An 18,718-nucleotide genomic window follows, 5' to 3' on the forward strand; every position below is an offset into this window, starting at 1 on the left:
TTTTAATGATTGATTGAAAGTTCTGCGCATTAGCTGGTGTTAAAATGCCAAAATTTGCTGTTATTTTAGTTTTTTCTAATTTTAACTGCAGCTAATTAAAAAAACAACCTTAAATTCTTGAAATTTGCATTTTCTTCATTTTTTAAAATACCTTTTCAACACGATATGATCAAAATAATCACTATTTGCAACCCTTAATTAGATTATTTGAGCAAAACATACGAGTCAAGCTGCTGTAATGTGAACACAGACGCATAATTCAACACGTACCCGGATAAATTCATCTGAAATCATCGCAAAATAAATCTGCATGTGCCGACAAATTCAAAACTACCCGATCTACAGATAAATTCAACTTCTTCAGTTCAAAAACGGTGTCAAGTTGAACTCTGCCCCCTTAAAATACTCAAAAATAAATACACAAAAGTATTATTCGTGTGGTGAGAAGGCCACTTGGCGTTTAACCTACAGAGGAATAAACACTAGAACGATTATTATACAACTCAAAACAAACTGTTAAACATTCACAAAACGCCGCTTTCTCCCCGCGATCAGACAAACTCCACATAAATCTAATATTTTCTGAAACCAGTGCTGATTTTGCTCATTTCAGAAACAAAATTCCCCTCCATGATTGGTAGATTTAAAAAAAAAGCACAAAATGAGAATAAAGTGTAGTTTTTAATTAATTTTGATCTCACATTTTATTTATTTTTTGCTCCTGACACTTTAATCTCATTAAACACCACTGTTTATAGAAGCTAAAACAATTTTTATTATTCTTAGGATGAGCATTTTTAAAGTTAAACCCATTTTTTCTGTTTTTTAACATTATTTCTACCGTAATCTTGGTTGCAGCCACCATTTAAACATCTAGCTACCTGTCCGAGTACAATTCAGGAAATAAAAAAAAAACACTTTACAACATGGGAGTCGGATGGATAAACGAACAAAACTTAAAAGAAAGCGAGTGGAATGACGGTAATGATGTTTACTGTGCAAATTCCAGAAATGATCTCTCATTTCTCTGAGATGATTGAAATGAAAGGCAAGACGGTTCACCTCAAACTTCAAATAACGCAGAAAATTTCCCAAAAAACGTGATTTCCTGACCGGTTTTCCCCTTTACCAGCGTTCAAGTCTGACCCACGGTGTGTTCCCTGCACTGATAAATAACAAAGCCTCATATCCACATACAAAACATCATCAGTCCATGTTTAAGTTGATTTTTTTTGTGCATTTCAAAGGCAGCGCGCCTTCTTTTTTTCTGATTTCAAACGCTTTTCTCAGACAAGAAGGCAGCGGTTACCTTGAGATTCTCCCTCGACTCGTCCGGATGCATCCAGAGTTCGATGTGACCGAGTAAAAGCCACGAACTCCTCAGCGGTCTATTGTTATTATTATTATTATTTTGGGTTTTTTTGTGTGAGTGTCTACGAGGGAAAGTGAGTTAGTGGTTGAGTGTGGCTGCCTGCTCCTTCCCAGCCTTCTCTTTGGCCTTCTCCTTCTCCACCAGCTTCTCCTCCTTCTGCAGCATCACCATGATGTCGGCGACCTGCGAGGTGGAGATGTCGATGTCCTCCTTGTCGATCAGCTCCACCACCTGGAATTCAGAGGACGAAATTTGGACGTCAGCGATGGAGCGGCTCCGATTTTTTATTTTTACTCTTATGACCCCCAAAACTCAGAAGCACAAGTGAAATCACGGTTATATTTCAAAAATGACATATTTATCAGAGGCAGAAACTGTCACAACAAAAGGATTTTCAACGGATTTCCAATTTTCCAATGATCCTTGAACTACTCATCTGTGACATAAATCCAAGCTTAAAGTCCACATGAAGAGTTTATTTCAGAAAACTCATTTTTTTAAATTGTTTTCTTGAGATAATAGCAATAATAATTAATTTTTTTCTCTATTTTGTCGTGTATTTTTCTACTGAGCCAAATCCACTAAACTTCAGTTTGATATTATCTAAAGTAAACAATAAAATAAAAAAAAGTTTTCTGAAAATTTATCAAAATGGAGTTATCTGTTTTTGCAAATGAACTCTTCATATACTTAATCAAAATCGGTTTCTTTTGAAAATTCGCCAAAAATAAATCCTTTGCGCCAAACAGATTCTGTAAAAAAATAAAAATTCTGCATCTTTCTACAAAACTATGAAGCCGTTGGTGACCGAGCAGCAACCAACAGTCATGTGACAAAAATCGGGGAACTTTTCGGCCAAGCCACAGGAGGAAAGAAGTACGGAAACAAACGAAAAGCGTAATTAATAAAATATCTGTAGGAGGCCATGCAGGACTTTATACGGCAGTAAAAAAAAAAATCTGTGATGTACGTTTCTTTGGGAAACTGAACCAAATCCAAGCTTACATTGTAGATATTTCATCAAAATCAGTTTATTCTGCATGCCTCATTTGAAAATGAGCCAAAAATAAATTGTTTGCAAAACTGGATTCTGCAAAAACTAAAAGTTCTGCATGTTTCCACAAAACTATGAAACTGTGAGTGGCTCAGCTGTGATTAACAACAAACATTCAGGAACTTTTCAGCTGAACTGCAGGCTGTGTTTAAACAGAACAGAGAAGAAAGAAGTGTGGAAACAAATTAGAAATGTTAGAGATGAAATATATTTTTATAGTATGTGTATTTGGAAAAATGTTGTTCTGTTTCTATAGAGGTACGGGAATTTGTACTGCAGTCAAAACGAGCCCACAGTGAGTGAAAATGTGCAGAGAAGAATCATATCATGTAGTCCATGTAGATACAGAATTATGAAATGACTTTATCTAGTAAAATACTCCAAAATATAAATAATGTCTAACAACCAAGCCAACAGCCACAGATTTTAGTCTTAATTAGTGCAAATAATCGTAAATACTTTGCACAAATTATTAATTTACACACATGTCGAACACAAGGAGGTCTGGATAATATCTGGATTACTTTTAAATAAAATGAAAGGAGGATTTATATATATATTTTTTCATAAATCACATCACAACTCTATATCTGAGCTCCAAAATTTCGGGTGAAAATCAGAAACGCTGAGTCTCTTTAACCTTCCACCAAATCTGTATAAAATACAGTACGAACATGAAAATACATCGGAACATTCGAAACAAGATTCTGCTTCACACGCTGAAAGAATTTTTTCGATACGACTTCTAGTTTTGAGCTGTGACGGTTTATTCGAGGGTCTAATCCTTAATCTGCCAGCAACCAGTGACTCACACCTGATTGGCTGATTGATGCACTTTCAAAATAAGAGCTCAGAGATTTTTCCAGTTTGTCTTTATCACCGACAAAACAAAAAGCTGAGTTTTCTTGAAAGCAAACCCTAGAAAAACGGCGTATTTCTAGAAACAAGCGGCACGGTAAGCTGCGTACTTTGATGACGTCGTCGATGTCGATCTTGCCGTCCTTGTTGTCGTCGAGCGCCTCGGCGATGCTCTGCAGCTTGTGCTCTGGAATGTTCTGGATCTGCCGCATGACGTTGATGAGCTCGTCGATGCTGATCAGGTTCTCCCTGAAGGTGTAGAACAGACTGCATACAGGAAACGGTTACAAGGTTGGACCGGACGTAAAATGCGGTGGAGAAAGGTCCGACATGCTGCAGCCAAGGTTCCCAGAACACACCGATCAAACCGATTTTTCAGGGGGTTCAGGTTCTACTCGGGTTCAATTTGGGTAAACGGGCTCATTCATGCTGAAATGCAATGCAGCACACATGGATTTTAGTTGATTTTTTTTATATATGTGTTGCATTTTGTACAAATCATCACACTGAGGCTTGAATATGTTAAGACTTTAACACAGTCTGAACAACCATCTGTCAAATCAAGCAGTCTTTAATGCCACTTAATGCGATTTTAATTCATTAATAGACAAAAACTGATCAGTAAACTGGGAGCACAGCAACCAGTGGGCAGCACTCAGGTGACAGGAGCACAAATGGAAGCTAAAAATGAGATAAAAATAAGGTGAAAGTGATGGTTGATCTTCTACGATTCCAGCATCCGGCAACAAAAGATGCGATGTTAGCAGCTCACAAGCAAGCAAATGGCGGTTTACCACGTCTCAGCTTACCTGGTGGCATGTTTACTAAAGAATAATCTGCAAATTTCAAACTGATTAGGGACTGGATTTGGTCTGAGCACTGCAAATTTAAAAACAATGGTTGATTCTTTGATTTTTTGGGGGAAACCTTTTGATTCTTCTAATCTTATCTCCACCACCATTTTACAATGAAAGAAATGATGATGAAGATGAAAGGATGAAGAGAATTAAGGATGATTCATGACACAGACATGGAAAGTTAAAGAAAAGGAGCCACAAGGCAACATTTTGAGAAAAACCACAGAATTTTTATCAGCTGCTGCCTCGTCCGTTTACACACATCTGTACACTTCCACTGCATTTTATCTGTTGTGTTTATACCTAATATGACTTGAGTCATTCCGTATCATTTCAACCAGTGGTCCCCACCTGAGCCTCTCAGATTTTGCAAAGTTTTTACATACATTTAGTACATTATATATGATGGGGAAATCCAAAATTTGAATGCTTCATTGTCATTAGTTTCAAAGTTATGGCCATTTGAAGTAGGTAGGGGGTACCCTATTATTGCAGCCAAAATTAAGACTTGAACTTTTCGACCATTTTCTGACTTCTATAACTTCTGAACAACAAAAGATAGAGATCTGAAGTTTTCAGAATCATTTCACAGTGACCTATAGTCCTCAGAAACGTGAAAATATTTACTTCATATTTATAATTGCATGTTACAGAGAATGACAAAGTTGCGATTTTATCCATCGTGAACTTCTAAACTGCTACATTTGGCCACCCATTCAAAGGTCAACATTAAACACAGAAGGGTTTATAGAAGCAAATTGTGCTTGGTGTCAAAATTTAGGGAAATTCCTGTAATTTCACATGATGTCTTTTATTTTTTTATACCACCTATCCCACATGCTGATATTGACCTTTGACTCCGCATATATATATACCACATATATATGATGATTAGTTTTTGTGTAATGGGTGGCCAAATGTAGCAGTTTAGAAGTTCGTGATGGATAAAATGGCAAAAATCAAGGAGATGTAACCAGGAAAGATATTATCCATAACCTGGGCGCTCTTCAATTACCAAGAGTCGATGTGATTAGCAAGCTAACTACTATTGTTTACAGTAGTTTGACTGGATTCTAAGATTCTTCACCAGAAAAACATCTAAATTGGAAGTTTTTTTGAAACTATCTTCATTTTCCTGAAAAGATATTTTGTGAAACGTTTTCCTCTCCATCAAAAAGTTGCCTTTCAAAGGCTTCATGAGCTTCGCCGACACAAACACTGAAGCTTGTGAAATGGTGCAAAGCCACGAGAGTCCTCAAAGGAACAGTCCAACATGCAGAGATACGATTATTTGCTTTCTTTCCTGAGAGAGCTTTCAAAAGATTGATGAGAGTTGCTCTTTGCAAGCTGAATTCTGAACCTTTCACAGAACCAGCTGTTTCTCCCTGCTTCCGGTCTTCATGCTAAGCTAGGCTAATCCTGCCTTGCTCCCTGAGAAAGAAAGCAAACAAATGTTGAAGTGTTCCTTTGAAGAAGAAAAACATCATGAAGCTTATCACACCTGACATCAGAAATGCACAATGTCGAAAGTAAATTAGCGTCCTTATATTACAGAGGTAGCGGAGTTTAGGTTTGTTCCATCAGCTGGACTCTCACTTACCTCACTGTTCATGGATTTTGCTAAAAAGACATCTAAACATTTCTCCTATTTAACCCTATGAACCCCCAAGGCATATTATCTTTATTAAAAATGCCAGAATTGCAAAATTTGTCACCCAGGAACTGCAAAAACAAAAAAACATGGGATTTCTGATAGTCTTTGAACAACTCATCTGTAGGAAAACATATCTAAACTTGGGATATTTCATCAAAAATCCCTTTTATTCTAAATTTCTCCTTCAAAAAATGTGCCAAAAATAAACCAATTGCTCTAACCAGATTCTGTAAAAAGCAAAATATTTTGTGCTCATTTGCGCAACCATAAAGCCATTAATGACTAAGCTGCAACAAACGGTGGCATCACAAAAATTCATGGACTTTTCGGCTGAGCTGCAGGCGGTGTTTACACAGTGGAAATTGTATGGAAACAAATTAAAAATGTCGACTTCTGTGCCTTCTTTTCATATGATTTGTGGCATTATAATGGTGTCAAACTGCACTGAAGACATGTTTGCATTCTTTCCATTTCTAGCCACGGTTGTTCTGTTTCCACAGAGGTGCAGGACTTTAAATTGGAGTTAAAAATGAGCAAAAACTGCATTGTGGGTTCAGAGGGTTAAATAAAAATGTTCTCATCCAAAGTTTGTGCTACAGCAGCTGTTCAGAGACTAATTCAACTCAGGGAGGAATTTCTGCTCACTGCTTTTGGTTTAATTTTGCAGCAGACTGAGGAAAGAAGCTCTTCTACTCTAAAGGACTAGGTTTTGCTAAAATGCCACATCACTCAGCTCTTACCCAACAGGCGGGGTGGCTCCGCTGTCCACCTGTCCGTCCAGGATCACTTTGTCCTTCTCCAGCTCCAGGATGATCTTGTCGATGCGACCGATCATCCGGTTGACCCTCTTAGAGAGGCGCTTGCTGGCCTTCGACTCCTCCAGGGCCTTCTCCTGACCCGTCTTAGAAAGCTCCTTCTTTATCTCCTCCAGGTCCTGGAAAACAGGCAGCAAAACAATCAAACCATGATGAAAAAAAAAACGCAGTTTTACTCGAGCGCAACATGCAGTTTTTCCTGCACGGAGGTTTTGACACGTTCTAAAGAAACAAAAGCGGTGCAGAAGTGACAACAATCAACAAGAAATACGAGCAGTTACTTCTTCTAACGAGTTCTGTTAGTTGTGGTTTCATTTTCTCGAGCGTAATTATATTTTTTCCATCTAAATGTCAAAAAATGTAAGAAAATGCACATATTTCTCTAAAAAAAAAAAAAGTAACCTGAACTCTTTGCTTTACTGGACCAATCACGTTTAACCCCCTAAAAATGACACAAATATGGATGGATTTCTGTCAAATAACGCAACAGAGACTAATTTCTTGACTAAATCAATCCTGTTAACCCTCCACAGGCCCAGTTTGAGCCAAGCAAAACAAAAAATGAGCGAAATCTGCATTTAAGCAAAGCCAAAGCCTGAAAATCCTCACATTCAACTTCAGATGTTGCTTGCAAAATGACTTAACCCTTTAAGCTTCAGTCAATTCCAGCCGTTTTCAGTACAAAAAATCGCTAATATTCTATTTTTAAATGAAAAAAATTACGAAAAATACGGGGAATATTGGACGGGCATCGCGAGGTGCATTTCCTTGAAAATGACCGATTCGGGGATTTTATACCGACTTCAGGACATGTTTTGGACAAAATAGTTTCCTGGCTTGTGTCATCTGGATGTAAAAGGTTGGATTTTGGCCGTTTTTTGTGGAATCTTTTTTTCTGTGTATAATAATGAACCCGGAAATGTGAGTCGTGCTGTGTGCGTTGAAGCCGTGTATAGAGAACGGATGGATGGATATTTGTTTTTGTCGGACAAATGTGTTTTTCTCACCCGCTGTGGTAATCGCATCTGAAAGTGGTTTATACCGGCGGATTCATGAGAATCTAAGCTTTCCATCGGCGTATAGTGTTTGTATAATCGTGTTTGCAGCCGTCGGACATTCTTGAAATTCCTATGCAAATTAGTAGGTGTACCGCCGGCGGTACACTGAAGCTTAAGGGGTTAAACTGTATTGTTTTGGGCTAAAATACTCAAGCACATGAAGATTTTTGATAATCAAATGGTCAAAAATATCAAGAAAATGCCCATATTTCTGTCAAATGAGGCAACATAGACTTGTTCCTTTACTAAAGCAGTGACGTTAACCCTCCAAAAGGACAGTTTAAGCCAAGTAAAACCTCTATTTATTCAAAGCCAGAGCTTGAAAATCCTCACATTAAACTGATTAATTTTAGATCTTGCTCGCAAAATTACCTAAAATGTGTGTTTTGCAGCTTAATTACTCAAGCATAATAACGTTTTTGTTTATTAAATAGTCAAAAACAACAAGAAAATGCCCAGATTTCTGTCAAATGAGTGGCTTGTGGAGACTGAGCTCCAGGTTCCACCTGGCAGACATCAGGAACGATTGACCTGCAGCTCCAGACCTGCTCTCAGCCCTCGTCTGATTGGTCGACAACATCCCTCATCCACCACCACACCTGCTATAACTCTGGAACCAGACTCTCAGTCCGGTTGGCTGGGATTCAGTGTGAACAGTTCACTCTGGTGCTACATGAATCTTTATGTTCACTGAAAAATGGCTTCTGTTAGCAGCTGCTAATCTGCTGAGAAGCTATTATTGACCTGTAGTCACTAAGCGGTGATGATTTGCGTCCTGTGTCTGATTCTTTGAGGCCCCTGTTTTATTTAGTTAATTCTGTTCACTCTGCACTAACCCCCTAAAGGCCCAACTTGAACCAAGAAAAATCCTAAATGAGCGAAATCTGCATTAAAGCGAAGCCGAAACTTGAAAATCCTCACATTATTCTTTACATGAAACCGATTCAATTCTGATTTTGGTTGCAAAGTTCGTTAAAAAATTGGTGGTTTGTGTTTAATTACCCTCAAAAGGCCCAATATCAGATAAGAAAACCCCTAAATGCACACATTAATTTCAGATTTTGACTCAATATTGCTTTAAAATCTCTGTTTAAGTGCACATTTCTTAAAGTAAAGCACCTCGTTGTACTCCTGGACGTCGTCCTTCAGCTCTTCCAGCTCTTCTTTCTCCAGAGTCAACAGTTTCTTCTGCTCCTTCAGCTTCGAGCAGGCGTCGCTCAGCATGTCGATCTCCTCTTTGGTGATCTCCTCACTCTGGAACGTAAAGTTCAAATTGAAGACATTTGCACCAACATGTCCACAACAATATCCTTTATCTGGATGCAAACAGTCTGCTGTTTTTTAAAGCAAACAATATAATTAATAATAAAAAAGCAGTTTAAGAGCATGTTTATCGCTATACAATCCAGTTAGTTTAAGGAGTAGGTCCCTTACTGAGCACCACATGTGCATTTAATATAAACCCACATAAGAAACCAACCCAAAGACACCAAACTGGTAAAAGAGGAAGGTCTGAGAGGACGGTGGGATGCTCCCCATAACCCCAAAACACATGAAGACACGGTGGAAGGAACTCTGGAGCTGCAAAGGTGGTTAGTCTGGGAAGGAAACTTTACGCTGCCTGCAGGATCGCACAAGGAAAAGAGGGAAAAATCCACATAGATGTGGACCGAAACAGAATTTGCAAATGATATTTAGCATTTCTTTAATGAAACTGGAGAACTCATGAGTGGGATTTTGTCTAAAAAGTGAGGAAATGTTGGAAAATATTGACGATGGCTTCCATAATTTACTCGCACTGCAAATTCTTTCTTCTAAAAAAAAGAGACACCTGTATTTTAGTGTGTACATGACCAAAAATACAGAGAAAATAACTTGATCTGAGGCTTTATGATATGTATTTGCTGCTATTTAGTTTGTCTGCTTGTCATTTTCTTCTGCTCTCACTTTCAAATGTGCATATTTGCTTGCTAAATTAGCTTTTTTTTTTCTAATTTCATTTACATTCTCGCTCTTTAAACATGTAAAGAAATGCCAGAATCAAATGCAAATCCTGTTTAACCCACATCCGGGTGTGTTCGGAGAAACGGCAGGTTCTGGACGTGCAGGGATAAACTGGTGCGGGAGGAGGTTTATTAAACCTAACCTGGTAGCGCAGAAACCTCTGCCACTGTTCAAACTGTGTGGTGCAGAATGAAATAAAAAGAGGTGGAGATAAGTGAGCGACAAAATAAAATACAGTCTGCAAAACAATGAATAAGAAAAAAGCAGAGCGATAAGTTTTACTGTTGATGCTGGTGGAGGTTTTGCAGAGCTAGAAAAATGATCTGGAACATGAAAAGTTAGCAACAAAATTGCTCCTGATTAATAAAATGCTGGCTTTGGTAACGTGCAAGACTGAATTTAGAGGTCAAAGTAAGAGGAATCAACAAAATGAATCACAAAATGTAACATTTCTGATTAAATGCTGCATGCAACGTGATGTAAAAGCTTTTAAAATTGTATAAAAAGCATTAAAAATAGCACATATTTCTGATATTAAAGGTTTAGAGGGGTGAGTTTGTCATATAAGTCACAGGCGGTGTTCCAATATCCACAGTAGTATACTCTAAAGTACTAAACTACTACTACTGCTGCTTAATTCTGCACAGTTATGTCATAAAGTCTTGCATGAATCTAAAGCAGTTTACCCACCGAGTGCACACAAACGGATAACGGTCCATCCTGCATTATAGAGCGCAAAGATTAAAGTATCATTTGCGTTAATGTAATCTCAATTGTATGCAAACTGCATAAAAAAGTAGGTTTATCTGTAAGGGAAGCTGTAGTTCGTACTTAAAGTTAAAATGCAGTAAAAAAGCACCAGACTTGGAATGCAGCCTTCGTTTTAGGACTATTTCTTTGAAGTCTGACCAATAATTAGCGATTTATTTTTTTTAACGTGTAAAATGTGCCCTGTGTTCGTATGTTTGCTGACTTTACCTTGATCCCCTCGATGACGGGCGCCGTATCCCTCAGGACCTCTGAACGAGCCGCCGTGTCGGCTTTAAACGCCGGCTCTGCCTTCACCCTCACAGCTTCCAGCTCCAACTCGCCTTCCTGCAGAGGAAAAAGATGCAGCAGCTCATCAACCACACTTCAGATAACACGGCAGATATTTACACTACCGCTGAAAAGTTTGGTCACTTAGAAATGTCCTTATTTTTAAAATAAAAGCAGTTTTTTCAATGAAGATAACATTAAATGAATCACAAATCCAGAGTAGACATAGTTAATGTGGTAAATGACTATTCTACACTGCAAAAACTCCAAATTTTACCAAGTCTGTTTGTCTTATTTTTAGTCAAAATGTCTCATCCCACTTAATTTAAGATAAATTCTCTTAACAAGAGACATTTCAGCAGATGGAAGGACTTGTTTTAAGACGATGCGTCTTAAATATCTTGTTAAGTCAAACAATCTTGAAATTATCTTCTTTTAATCCTCATGTCGTCCTGTGGGTCAAATTGACCCGTTTTAAAGTTTAAAAATGTGAAAAAATATATATATTTTCACAGTGAAAACTTCCACATTTTCAAAAACTTTTGGGAAATTTTTGAACATTTTTTGGGTGGAAAAAAAGAACTGCGAAAAAAAAATGTTTCTTAAAGAACTTTCACAAAAAATCTATGAAAATCCAGTGAAATTTGTGAATGTTCTTAAAGAAAATATTAGAACTTTTACTGATATATATGGAATCCCTTTAGATATTTTTAGGGTATTTTTGGAAGATTTTTATTCATTTTCTGAAAATATTTACAATTTTTATATTTTTATTTCTTGTCAAATATGGGGATTTTTTAATACAACTTGTGAGGGAAACTTTTAAGGAATTTTCTTCCTGAAGATTTTGGAAACTTTTTATAAATTTGGGGATTTTTTTGCTAATTTTTTTTTATTTTTTTCAGACAAGGCAACAATATCTTTTGGTGCCCTAAATGAGGACAACAGGAGGGTTAAGACACCTAAGCTTGACAATCCTGGTAAAATATAGCTTAAAATAAGTTTCCCCAGCTAATTTTAAGATCTCAAGATTCTAAATATCATATCTTATTTCAAGAAATCTTACCGAGCCATTTTTCCTTGTTCTACTGGCAGATTTTTTCAATTATTTCAAGGTGAAAGTTCCTTGAAAAAAGTTTTTTTTTTCTTGTTTTGAGAGGAGCATTTTTTCCAGTGTAGCTGGAAATGTTTAATGGAATATCTCCATAGGGGTACAGAGGAACATTTCCAGCAACCATAGGCGTCAGTTTAGGGGGGGACGGTGGGGATGTGTCCCCCCCACTTTTTGTCAGGGGTCATTTTGTCGCCAACACCTTCAAATTCTTCACATGTAAGCCGTTGTAACCCCAGTTATTTTCAGCAGTATAGAAAATTCCGACGCTCCTGAACGCACCATCCGCACTCGGCTGAGAGTTGCACAGACATGCAGCACACCTTCGTGAGGTTAAAAAAAACCGTGCAGATGCAAAATTTGCGCCCGTGCCAAGTGGAAACTCCGACCAGAAGTGTGCAGGGGCAAAATTTCGGCCCGGGAGAATTAGCACTATAGCGGCCCACAGACCCCTCAACCCGCATGTATCGATGGCGCAATAGGATGAGCCTCCGCCTTTGGTGCGGTGGTTGTGAGTTTGAGCCCAGCTTGTGGGATTTTGCGGCCGTTCTTCGACATTTTCTCAAAGTGCTGTGGTCTCCGTCCCCCCCACTTTTAAAAACAAACTGACGCCCTTGCCAGCAACCATCACTCCTGTGTTCTAATGCTACATTGTGTTAGCTAATGGTGCTGAAAGGCTCATTGATGATTAGAAAACCGTTGTGCGCCTACGTCAGCACATGGATAAAAGTGTGAAACTGTCTGGGTGACGGTCTTTACCCTGGCAGCTTTCTCTGCAGCGTCGGCCAGCCTCTCCAGCTCCCGCTCCTTGTTGTCCTGGCGTATGGCTGCCTCCTCCTGCAGCGTCGCCTCCAGTTTGGTCTTATTGTCCACTTTGGAGAGCTCCATCTCCGACATCATCAACTGGGCTTCTTTGGTCTGCAGAGAACAGTTAAAGCAGTCAACCATCCCCATGAAACTGAAGCAAAAATGGCCAATAAATTTCCACAACAGCCCTTAAAACTGAAGCTAATGTGTGTTTTAACCAGTTCTAATTTAAACGCTGCGTGTCCCAGCCTCGTCTACCAAACGTACCACCATTTCTGGAAGTGTCTGCAACGTGGTTTTCAGCTGGTCGGCAGGAGACAAGGTGTCGGGGAGGTACATGGCTCGAGAGAGAAGCAGCAGAGAGGTGGGGATCTGCTGGTTCAGATGCAGCTCCAACCACTGCAAAGGACAAATATAACAAAATAAATGCATGATTTAACAGGGGCAACACAAACAAAAGTCAAAATATCCTTAAACTAACATCAAATCATTGTTGTAGTGGCCTGTAGTTCAGCCAAAAAGTCCCTGAAGTTTTATTCTGAGTCACTTATGCATCAAGGATCACAGATTTTTTTTTGTTTTCACGGAATGCGGTGCAAAATTATTTATTTTTGGCGCTTTATTTTTTAACAAGGCAATCAGAAAGTGGCAATTTTGATGAAATATCACAATTTTAAGCCTCGATTTGATCACTCAATTAGTTCGAAGATGTCTTGAAAGCTAAAAATCTGACAATTCTTTGTGTTTTTGCAGTTTCAGGCTCTGACAAATGGTGTAAATTATTAGCTTTCAAACACACCAGCATGTTTTGGGGTTAAAAATCAAAAACCAAATCTTAAATTTCACCTTGCACTGCTGTTATTCAGTGTAAAGTAAAGTTGTATTTCTTCATAAATAAAAGCGGATTCAGCAAAAGCATTCAGTAAGAAAAAAAAAAGCAAAGAAATACTTTGAAGTCTGTGAAACATTTGTGAATCAGAGGATGAATGGGAGAATGTCAGGCAGAGCAAATAAGAGGGAAAATATGCATTTCAGTAGTTTTTTCTTTAGCTGAACATCGTCGTCGTTACCTGGCTGAGCTGCTCTCTCAGTCTTTCTTCTGTGACTCCCAGAGCTCTCATCCCTCGGACACGACAAGCCGCCTGAATTTCATTCACATTCAGGCTCTCCACGCCTTCCTCCGCTATCAGCTGCAGAAACACAGAACAGAGCCTCTTAACATCACTTAGCTTCCATTTTCATAGTGTCCAAACGTGCAAAATGGTCAAAAGGAAAGGTAAAGTCTAAGTTATGTTTAGATAAACGTGCAAGAAAATGACTAGAATTGCTTAAAAAGTGGCCACAGATGAGTTCTTCCCACCTTGTCGTCTGCACGTATGGCCCTCAGCTTCATGATGATCTGGAAGCGAAGGAAGTTGTTGGTGCCGATGGACTGGAGCTCCAGCAGGCGACAGAGAGCCACCAGCTGAGGTCTGGTCAGGTTGTCCAGGGTGAGCTCGTCCTCGAACAGTTTGGAGAACTTCAGGATCTGCTCGTTGCTGGGACGCTCCCCAGAGTCCCGGATCTATGAAGAAGAAGAAGAAGATGATGTGACTTAAGATGAAGTCTGCCCCTCCATGGAACGAGTATGACCATGGCTAGAAGTAGGGACAACTCAAAACTGTCTTTTAGGGCGTATTTCAAAGTTGTAATGCTATAAATGTACTCTTTTTAACCCTTTAAGCTTCAGTGTACCGCTGGCGGTACACCTACTAATTTGCATAGGAATTTCAAGAATGTCCGACGGGTGCAAACGCGATTATACAAACACTATACGCCGATGGAAAGCTTAGATTCTCATGAATCCGCCGGTATAAACCACTTTCAGATGCGATTACCACAGCGGGTGAGAAAAACACATTTGTCCGACAAAAACAAATATTCATCCATCCGTTCTCTATACACGGCTTCAAAGCACACAGCGCGACTCACATTTCCGGGTTTATTATTACACACAAAAAAAAGATTCCACAAAAAACGGCCATAATCCAACCTTTTACATCAGATGACACAAGCCAGGAAACTATTTTGTCCAAAACATGTCCTGAAGTCGGTATAAAATCCCCGAATCGGTCGTTTTCAAGGAAATGCACCTCCCGATGCGCGTCCAATATTCCCCGTATTTTTCGTAATTTTTTTTTATTTAAAAATAGAATATTAGCGATTTTTTGTACTGAAAACGGCTGGAATTGACTGAAGCTTAAAGGGTTAAAGAACAAAAGTTGAATTATTTTGATTTATTTTGCAAAATCCAACATGTTTAATCGTCCTTGCAGACCAAAATTATCTAAAACTATTTGAAACTTGATCAAAGAAACATTGAATTGTTCTAAAATCATTCAAATTGTTCAACATGACTAAAATAATGTCTAAAAATACCTTTAAACTTGTCCCAAACATGTCAAAAAGACTTGAGAATTTTCCAAAATGCTTTGAAATCGATGCAAAATTACTTCAAACTGGTTCAAAATGACTCAAATTTTGTTCAACGTGACCATTTTTCAGTCATTATGGACAACTTAAGTCATTTTAGACAATTTTTAGTTCAGTTTTGAGTCTCTCCGCATCATCTGTAGAAAGACGTTTCACCGTGCTGAATGTATCGTCCAACAACTAGCTCCTATATTCACTGTTTTTTATCCATACCGCATTTATTTTATTGATCCAGCGGTTTTTATTGTTCTCCGTCTCAAATTGCCCACCATAATTTGAAACTTGGCCAAAGCAGCATTAACTTTCCCAAAATGACTCAAAAAATGTCCAAAGATACCTTGAAACTGCTCCCAAAAATATTCAAAACACTTGGGAATCGTCCAGAATGCTCTGAAAACGATCCAAATTTACTTGAAACTGGTTCAAAATGACTCAAATTTGCACATGAACCAAACCAAAGACCAAACAAACACAGACATTTTTCCATTTTCACCACCAGAGAGCAACACTGAGCCTGTTTTCCTTCATTTCATGCTGCCTGCCTCTAGTTCACACAGACACCAACCTTCTGGAAGAAGGTGGAAAACTCCTCGGTCACGTTTCCTTGGGCGGCTTTGTTCCTCAGAGCGATCTCCTCGATGGTGTCCTGCAAGAACTTGGCCATCTCCAGTTTGACCCTCAGCTCCTTTTTCAACCTCTCCTCCTAAAAAAAACCCCACAAAAAACAAAACAAAATTCAGTGTGGTGTAAGAAGCACCTAAGTCTTTGCTTTTCAAAATAAAAGCAGCAAATGACAGTTAGTCTAGTTTTCTCTTTTCAAGAATATTAGACCTAAATATATTCAAGAATATTTAAATTGCATCTACACAAAGTTGATTTTGTGCATCGTAAAGCTTCCGTTCAGATCTGATTACCTTCTTTGACTGTGTCTCGAACGTGGACGGCAGCATGTTGGGGAAGAGCTTCAGCGCCACAGGAAGCAGGAACTCCATGAAGGGGACGATGATGAAGACGAGGAAGGGAAGAAGTCTGAAGACGTCGGCGCACGTTCTGAGAAACTGGGGGAAGAAAAACCGGGAATTAGGATGAATTCTGTAGAGGAAGAGGCGCACTTGGCTCTTTTCTGGAGCACTTTTGTTTGAGTGTTTAACAGTAAAAATGTTTTTAAATCGGGGAGAGAACAATTATCAGCCTGTCTGATTGTTATAGCTGATATCTGGTGTTGTAATGCAGCAGACATATCGCAGAATGTGTGATAATCGATAAAGTCTGTGTAATATTAACACTTCTCAGCAAACAGAAACTGGACAAGATATTACAAAAATGAGACGAATGACATGAAACAAGAAAACGACAAAATTTGACCAAAAAAGATACAAAGTGACAAAAAAAGGAAAAACTAAAAAACTACACAAACAAGACCAAAAGTGACAAAACGACAGAAAAGTAGACAGACAACACAAGTGAGACAAAAAAACATAAATCAACACAAATGATACACAAAACAACGAACAAAGCAAAACATAAAACAACTAAAACAAGAGAAAAAACATGAGAGAGACAAAAAGGAAACGGAAAACAACAAAAACGGGAAACAAAACAACAAACGTCAGACAAAAAAAACGAGACAAAATGTGATGAAAATGAGACACAAAATGACAAAAGAACAATCTAGCATTTTACTTTATGATCAAAACAATTTGTCATGGTTTAGAAATTATTTTAAATTTACAGTTTTACAAATTCTGTTATTTTTTACCCTTTATAAAGTCGTTCTGCGGGCCGGATTGGACCCTCTGGAGGGCCAGTTTTGGCCCGCGAGCCGCATGTTTGACACCCCTGATCTAAATTATGTATACTTTAGTTTATTTCCATTTTAAATATTTGCACTCTGCCAGTGATCAAGGCTCGGACCCCCCTGTTACAGTGGATTTCTAGCAGCTTGTAGTTGGTGTTTCCCTCCAGCAGAGAGCAGCAGCGAGGGGGTAAAAACCTCCACAGAAAGTGAGAATGTTTACCCCCGTCTTCCTTTGTCTCTCGGTACAATCGCCCGGCTCAGGCGCTCTAATTCCAACAGTCAGCACTTTCCTCCCTGGTGCCCACACATCACCCGGCTCTGATTCACCGCCACATTATCTGCGCACCAAAGTGAACATTCGGCCTCGCAAGGCTCAAAAAAACCGCGATCCGACAGGAAGCACAGAAGCACCGGGGCCGACCGCATTGTCCAGCTGTCCCACTTTGGCTTTTTGACACCAGAGAGCAGCTCAGGAGGCGAGAACGGCCAAAACACGAGTCCTCCTTCCTCCGGCCGTCCCACCTGCATGTCAGCGGGCCAGCAGGGTGAAGGGTTTAGGCCGGCCGCGCTGAAAGGGCCTTTGTCCGGCGGCCCATTGACATGTATATCATCTCCCAGAGCTCCACATCAAAAGAGGAGGAGGATGGGGGAGCTGACAGATGTAGAAAGAAGGAGCCCTGAGTGAAGTGAATGTGAAAAGGGGGAGATTAAGAAAGGCAAAGCCGGGCCAGGTTAATGAATGGAGCTCAGAGGGAGGCGGCTGCATTTAAAAAGGTGCAGATGGGGTCAGGGTGGGGCTTTAATGGAGGGAAACGGTGGTCATCATCAGCCCTGACCTCTAGTTTAGTGACACATATATTTAATGCATGTACTGAGAGGCTCGAAAATAATTAAATAATACTGATTTAAGAGTATTTTGTTCATTTAACAACTCTGCAACATGCATATAGCAGAATCTGTGCAATAATCGATAAAATCTGTGCGATATTAAAGAGAAAATGTGCAATTTTGAAAGCAGAGACAAGCTTTATCGGCCACTTCGGTGCATCTAAACAAGCTGTATTTACATATTATCAATGTACTAAACCAAATAAGTCAGTAAGACAGGGAATACTTTTTAATTTTCAAGAATCATTAGTGGCCTGACGGATCAACAAAAAGGCAAAAGCAGTTTAATTTTGACCTGAAGTTTAGTGACAGTTGATGTTTGATGCACGTATTGTTGGGCTCAAAATGATTAAATAATACTGATTTATGAGCATTTTGTTCTTTTAAAAACTGTGCAATATACATGTACCAGAATCTGTGCAACAATCGACAAATCTACGTGATATTCAAGAGAGAAAATATTTAGTTTTGAAAGCAGAGACAAGTTTTTTTTGGTCACTTCGGTGCATCTAAACAAGCTGCATTTACATATTATCGCTTTACAAAATCAATTAAGTGAGTAAGATAGGAAATACTGGGAGTTCTGGCTCCAAATTTTCAAGAATCATTAGTATTTTCCTTTTTTGTATCAGATTTTATTGAGTTAAACGGCAAAAAGCAATTTGTGAATTTGGAATTTGGCCTCGTTTTTGCAGCGTGGATCTGCAGTTTAGTGACGCAGAGCACAGTACACGTTAAATGCATGCATTGTAGGGCTGGAAAATGACTAAATTATACTTTTGATGATTTAACGTGTGCTACAAATTCAACCTTTCTATGCTAACGAGGCTAATAAGGCAGGTAGGTGGAGTCCCTTTTAGTTCATCTACAGATCATGTTTTGATTCTTTAAAACCACGCAATCGATCAGTTAGTTGAAGATCAGGACCGATT

General features: G+C 38.9%; 1 protein-coding gene across 2 annotated transcripts in view; it reads right to left on the reverse strand.

Moving 5' to 3' along the window:
- Nucleotides 1-668: 668 nt before the first annotated feature.
- The window catches only part of letm1 (leucine zipper-EF-hand containing transmembrane protein 1), a 33,899-nt gene continuing 15,849 nt past the window's right edge, over nucleotides 669-18,718 (reverse strand). Inside the window, exons 4-14 of one of the 2 annotated variants that reach the window (XM_022202283.2) lie at nucleotides 16,015-16,158; nucleotides 15,666-15,803; nucleotides 13,989-14,192; nucleotides 13,699-13,818; nucleotides 12,896-13,027; nucleotides 12,581-12,739; nucleotides 10,651-10,767; nucleotides 8,788-8,922; nucleotides 6,536-6,729; nucleotides 3,395-3,533; nucleotides 669-1,603 (exon numbers count right to left, since the gene is read on the reverse strand). In XM_022202283.2, coding sequence (XP_022057975.1) covers nucleotides 1,451-1,603; nucleotides 3,395-3,533; nucleotides 6,536-6,729; nucleotides 8,788-8,922; nucleotides 10,651-10,767; nucleotides 12,581-12,739; nucleotides 12,896-13,027; nucleotides 13,699-13,818; nucleotides 13,989-14,192; nucleotides 15,666-15,803; nucleotides 16,015-16,158 — 1,635 coding nt within the window. In that variant the 3' untranslated portion in view covers nucleotides 669-1,450. Of the gene's footprint in view, nucleotides 1,604-3,394; nucleotides 3,552-6,535; nucleotides 6,730-8,787; nucleotides 8,923-10,650; nucleotides 10,768-12,580; nucleotides 12,740-12,895; nucleotides 13,028-13,698; nucleotides 13,819-13,988; nucleotides 14,193-15,665; nucleotides 15,804-16,014; nucleotides 16,159-18,718 lie in introns of both variants that reach the window. The other variant, XM_022202282.2, reaches the window with a different exon arrangement.

The sequence above is a fragment of the Acanthochromis polyacanthus genome, chromosome 1, assembly GCF_021347895.1.
Source record: "Acanthochromis polyacanthus isolate Apoly-LR-REF ecotype Palm Island chromosome 1, KAUST_Apoly_ChrSc, whole genome shotgun sequence".
NCBI lineage: Eukaryota > Metazoa > Chordata > Actinopteri > Pomacentridae > Acanthochromis > Acanthochromis polyacanthus.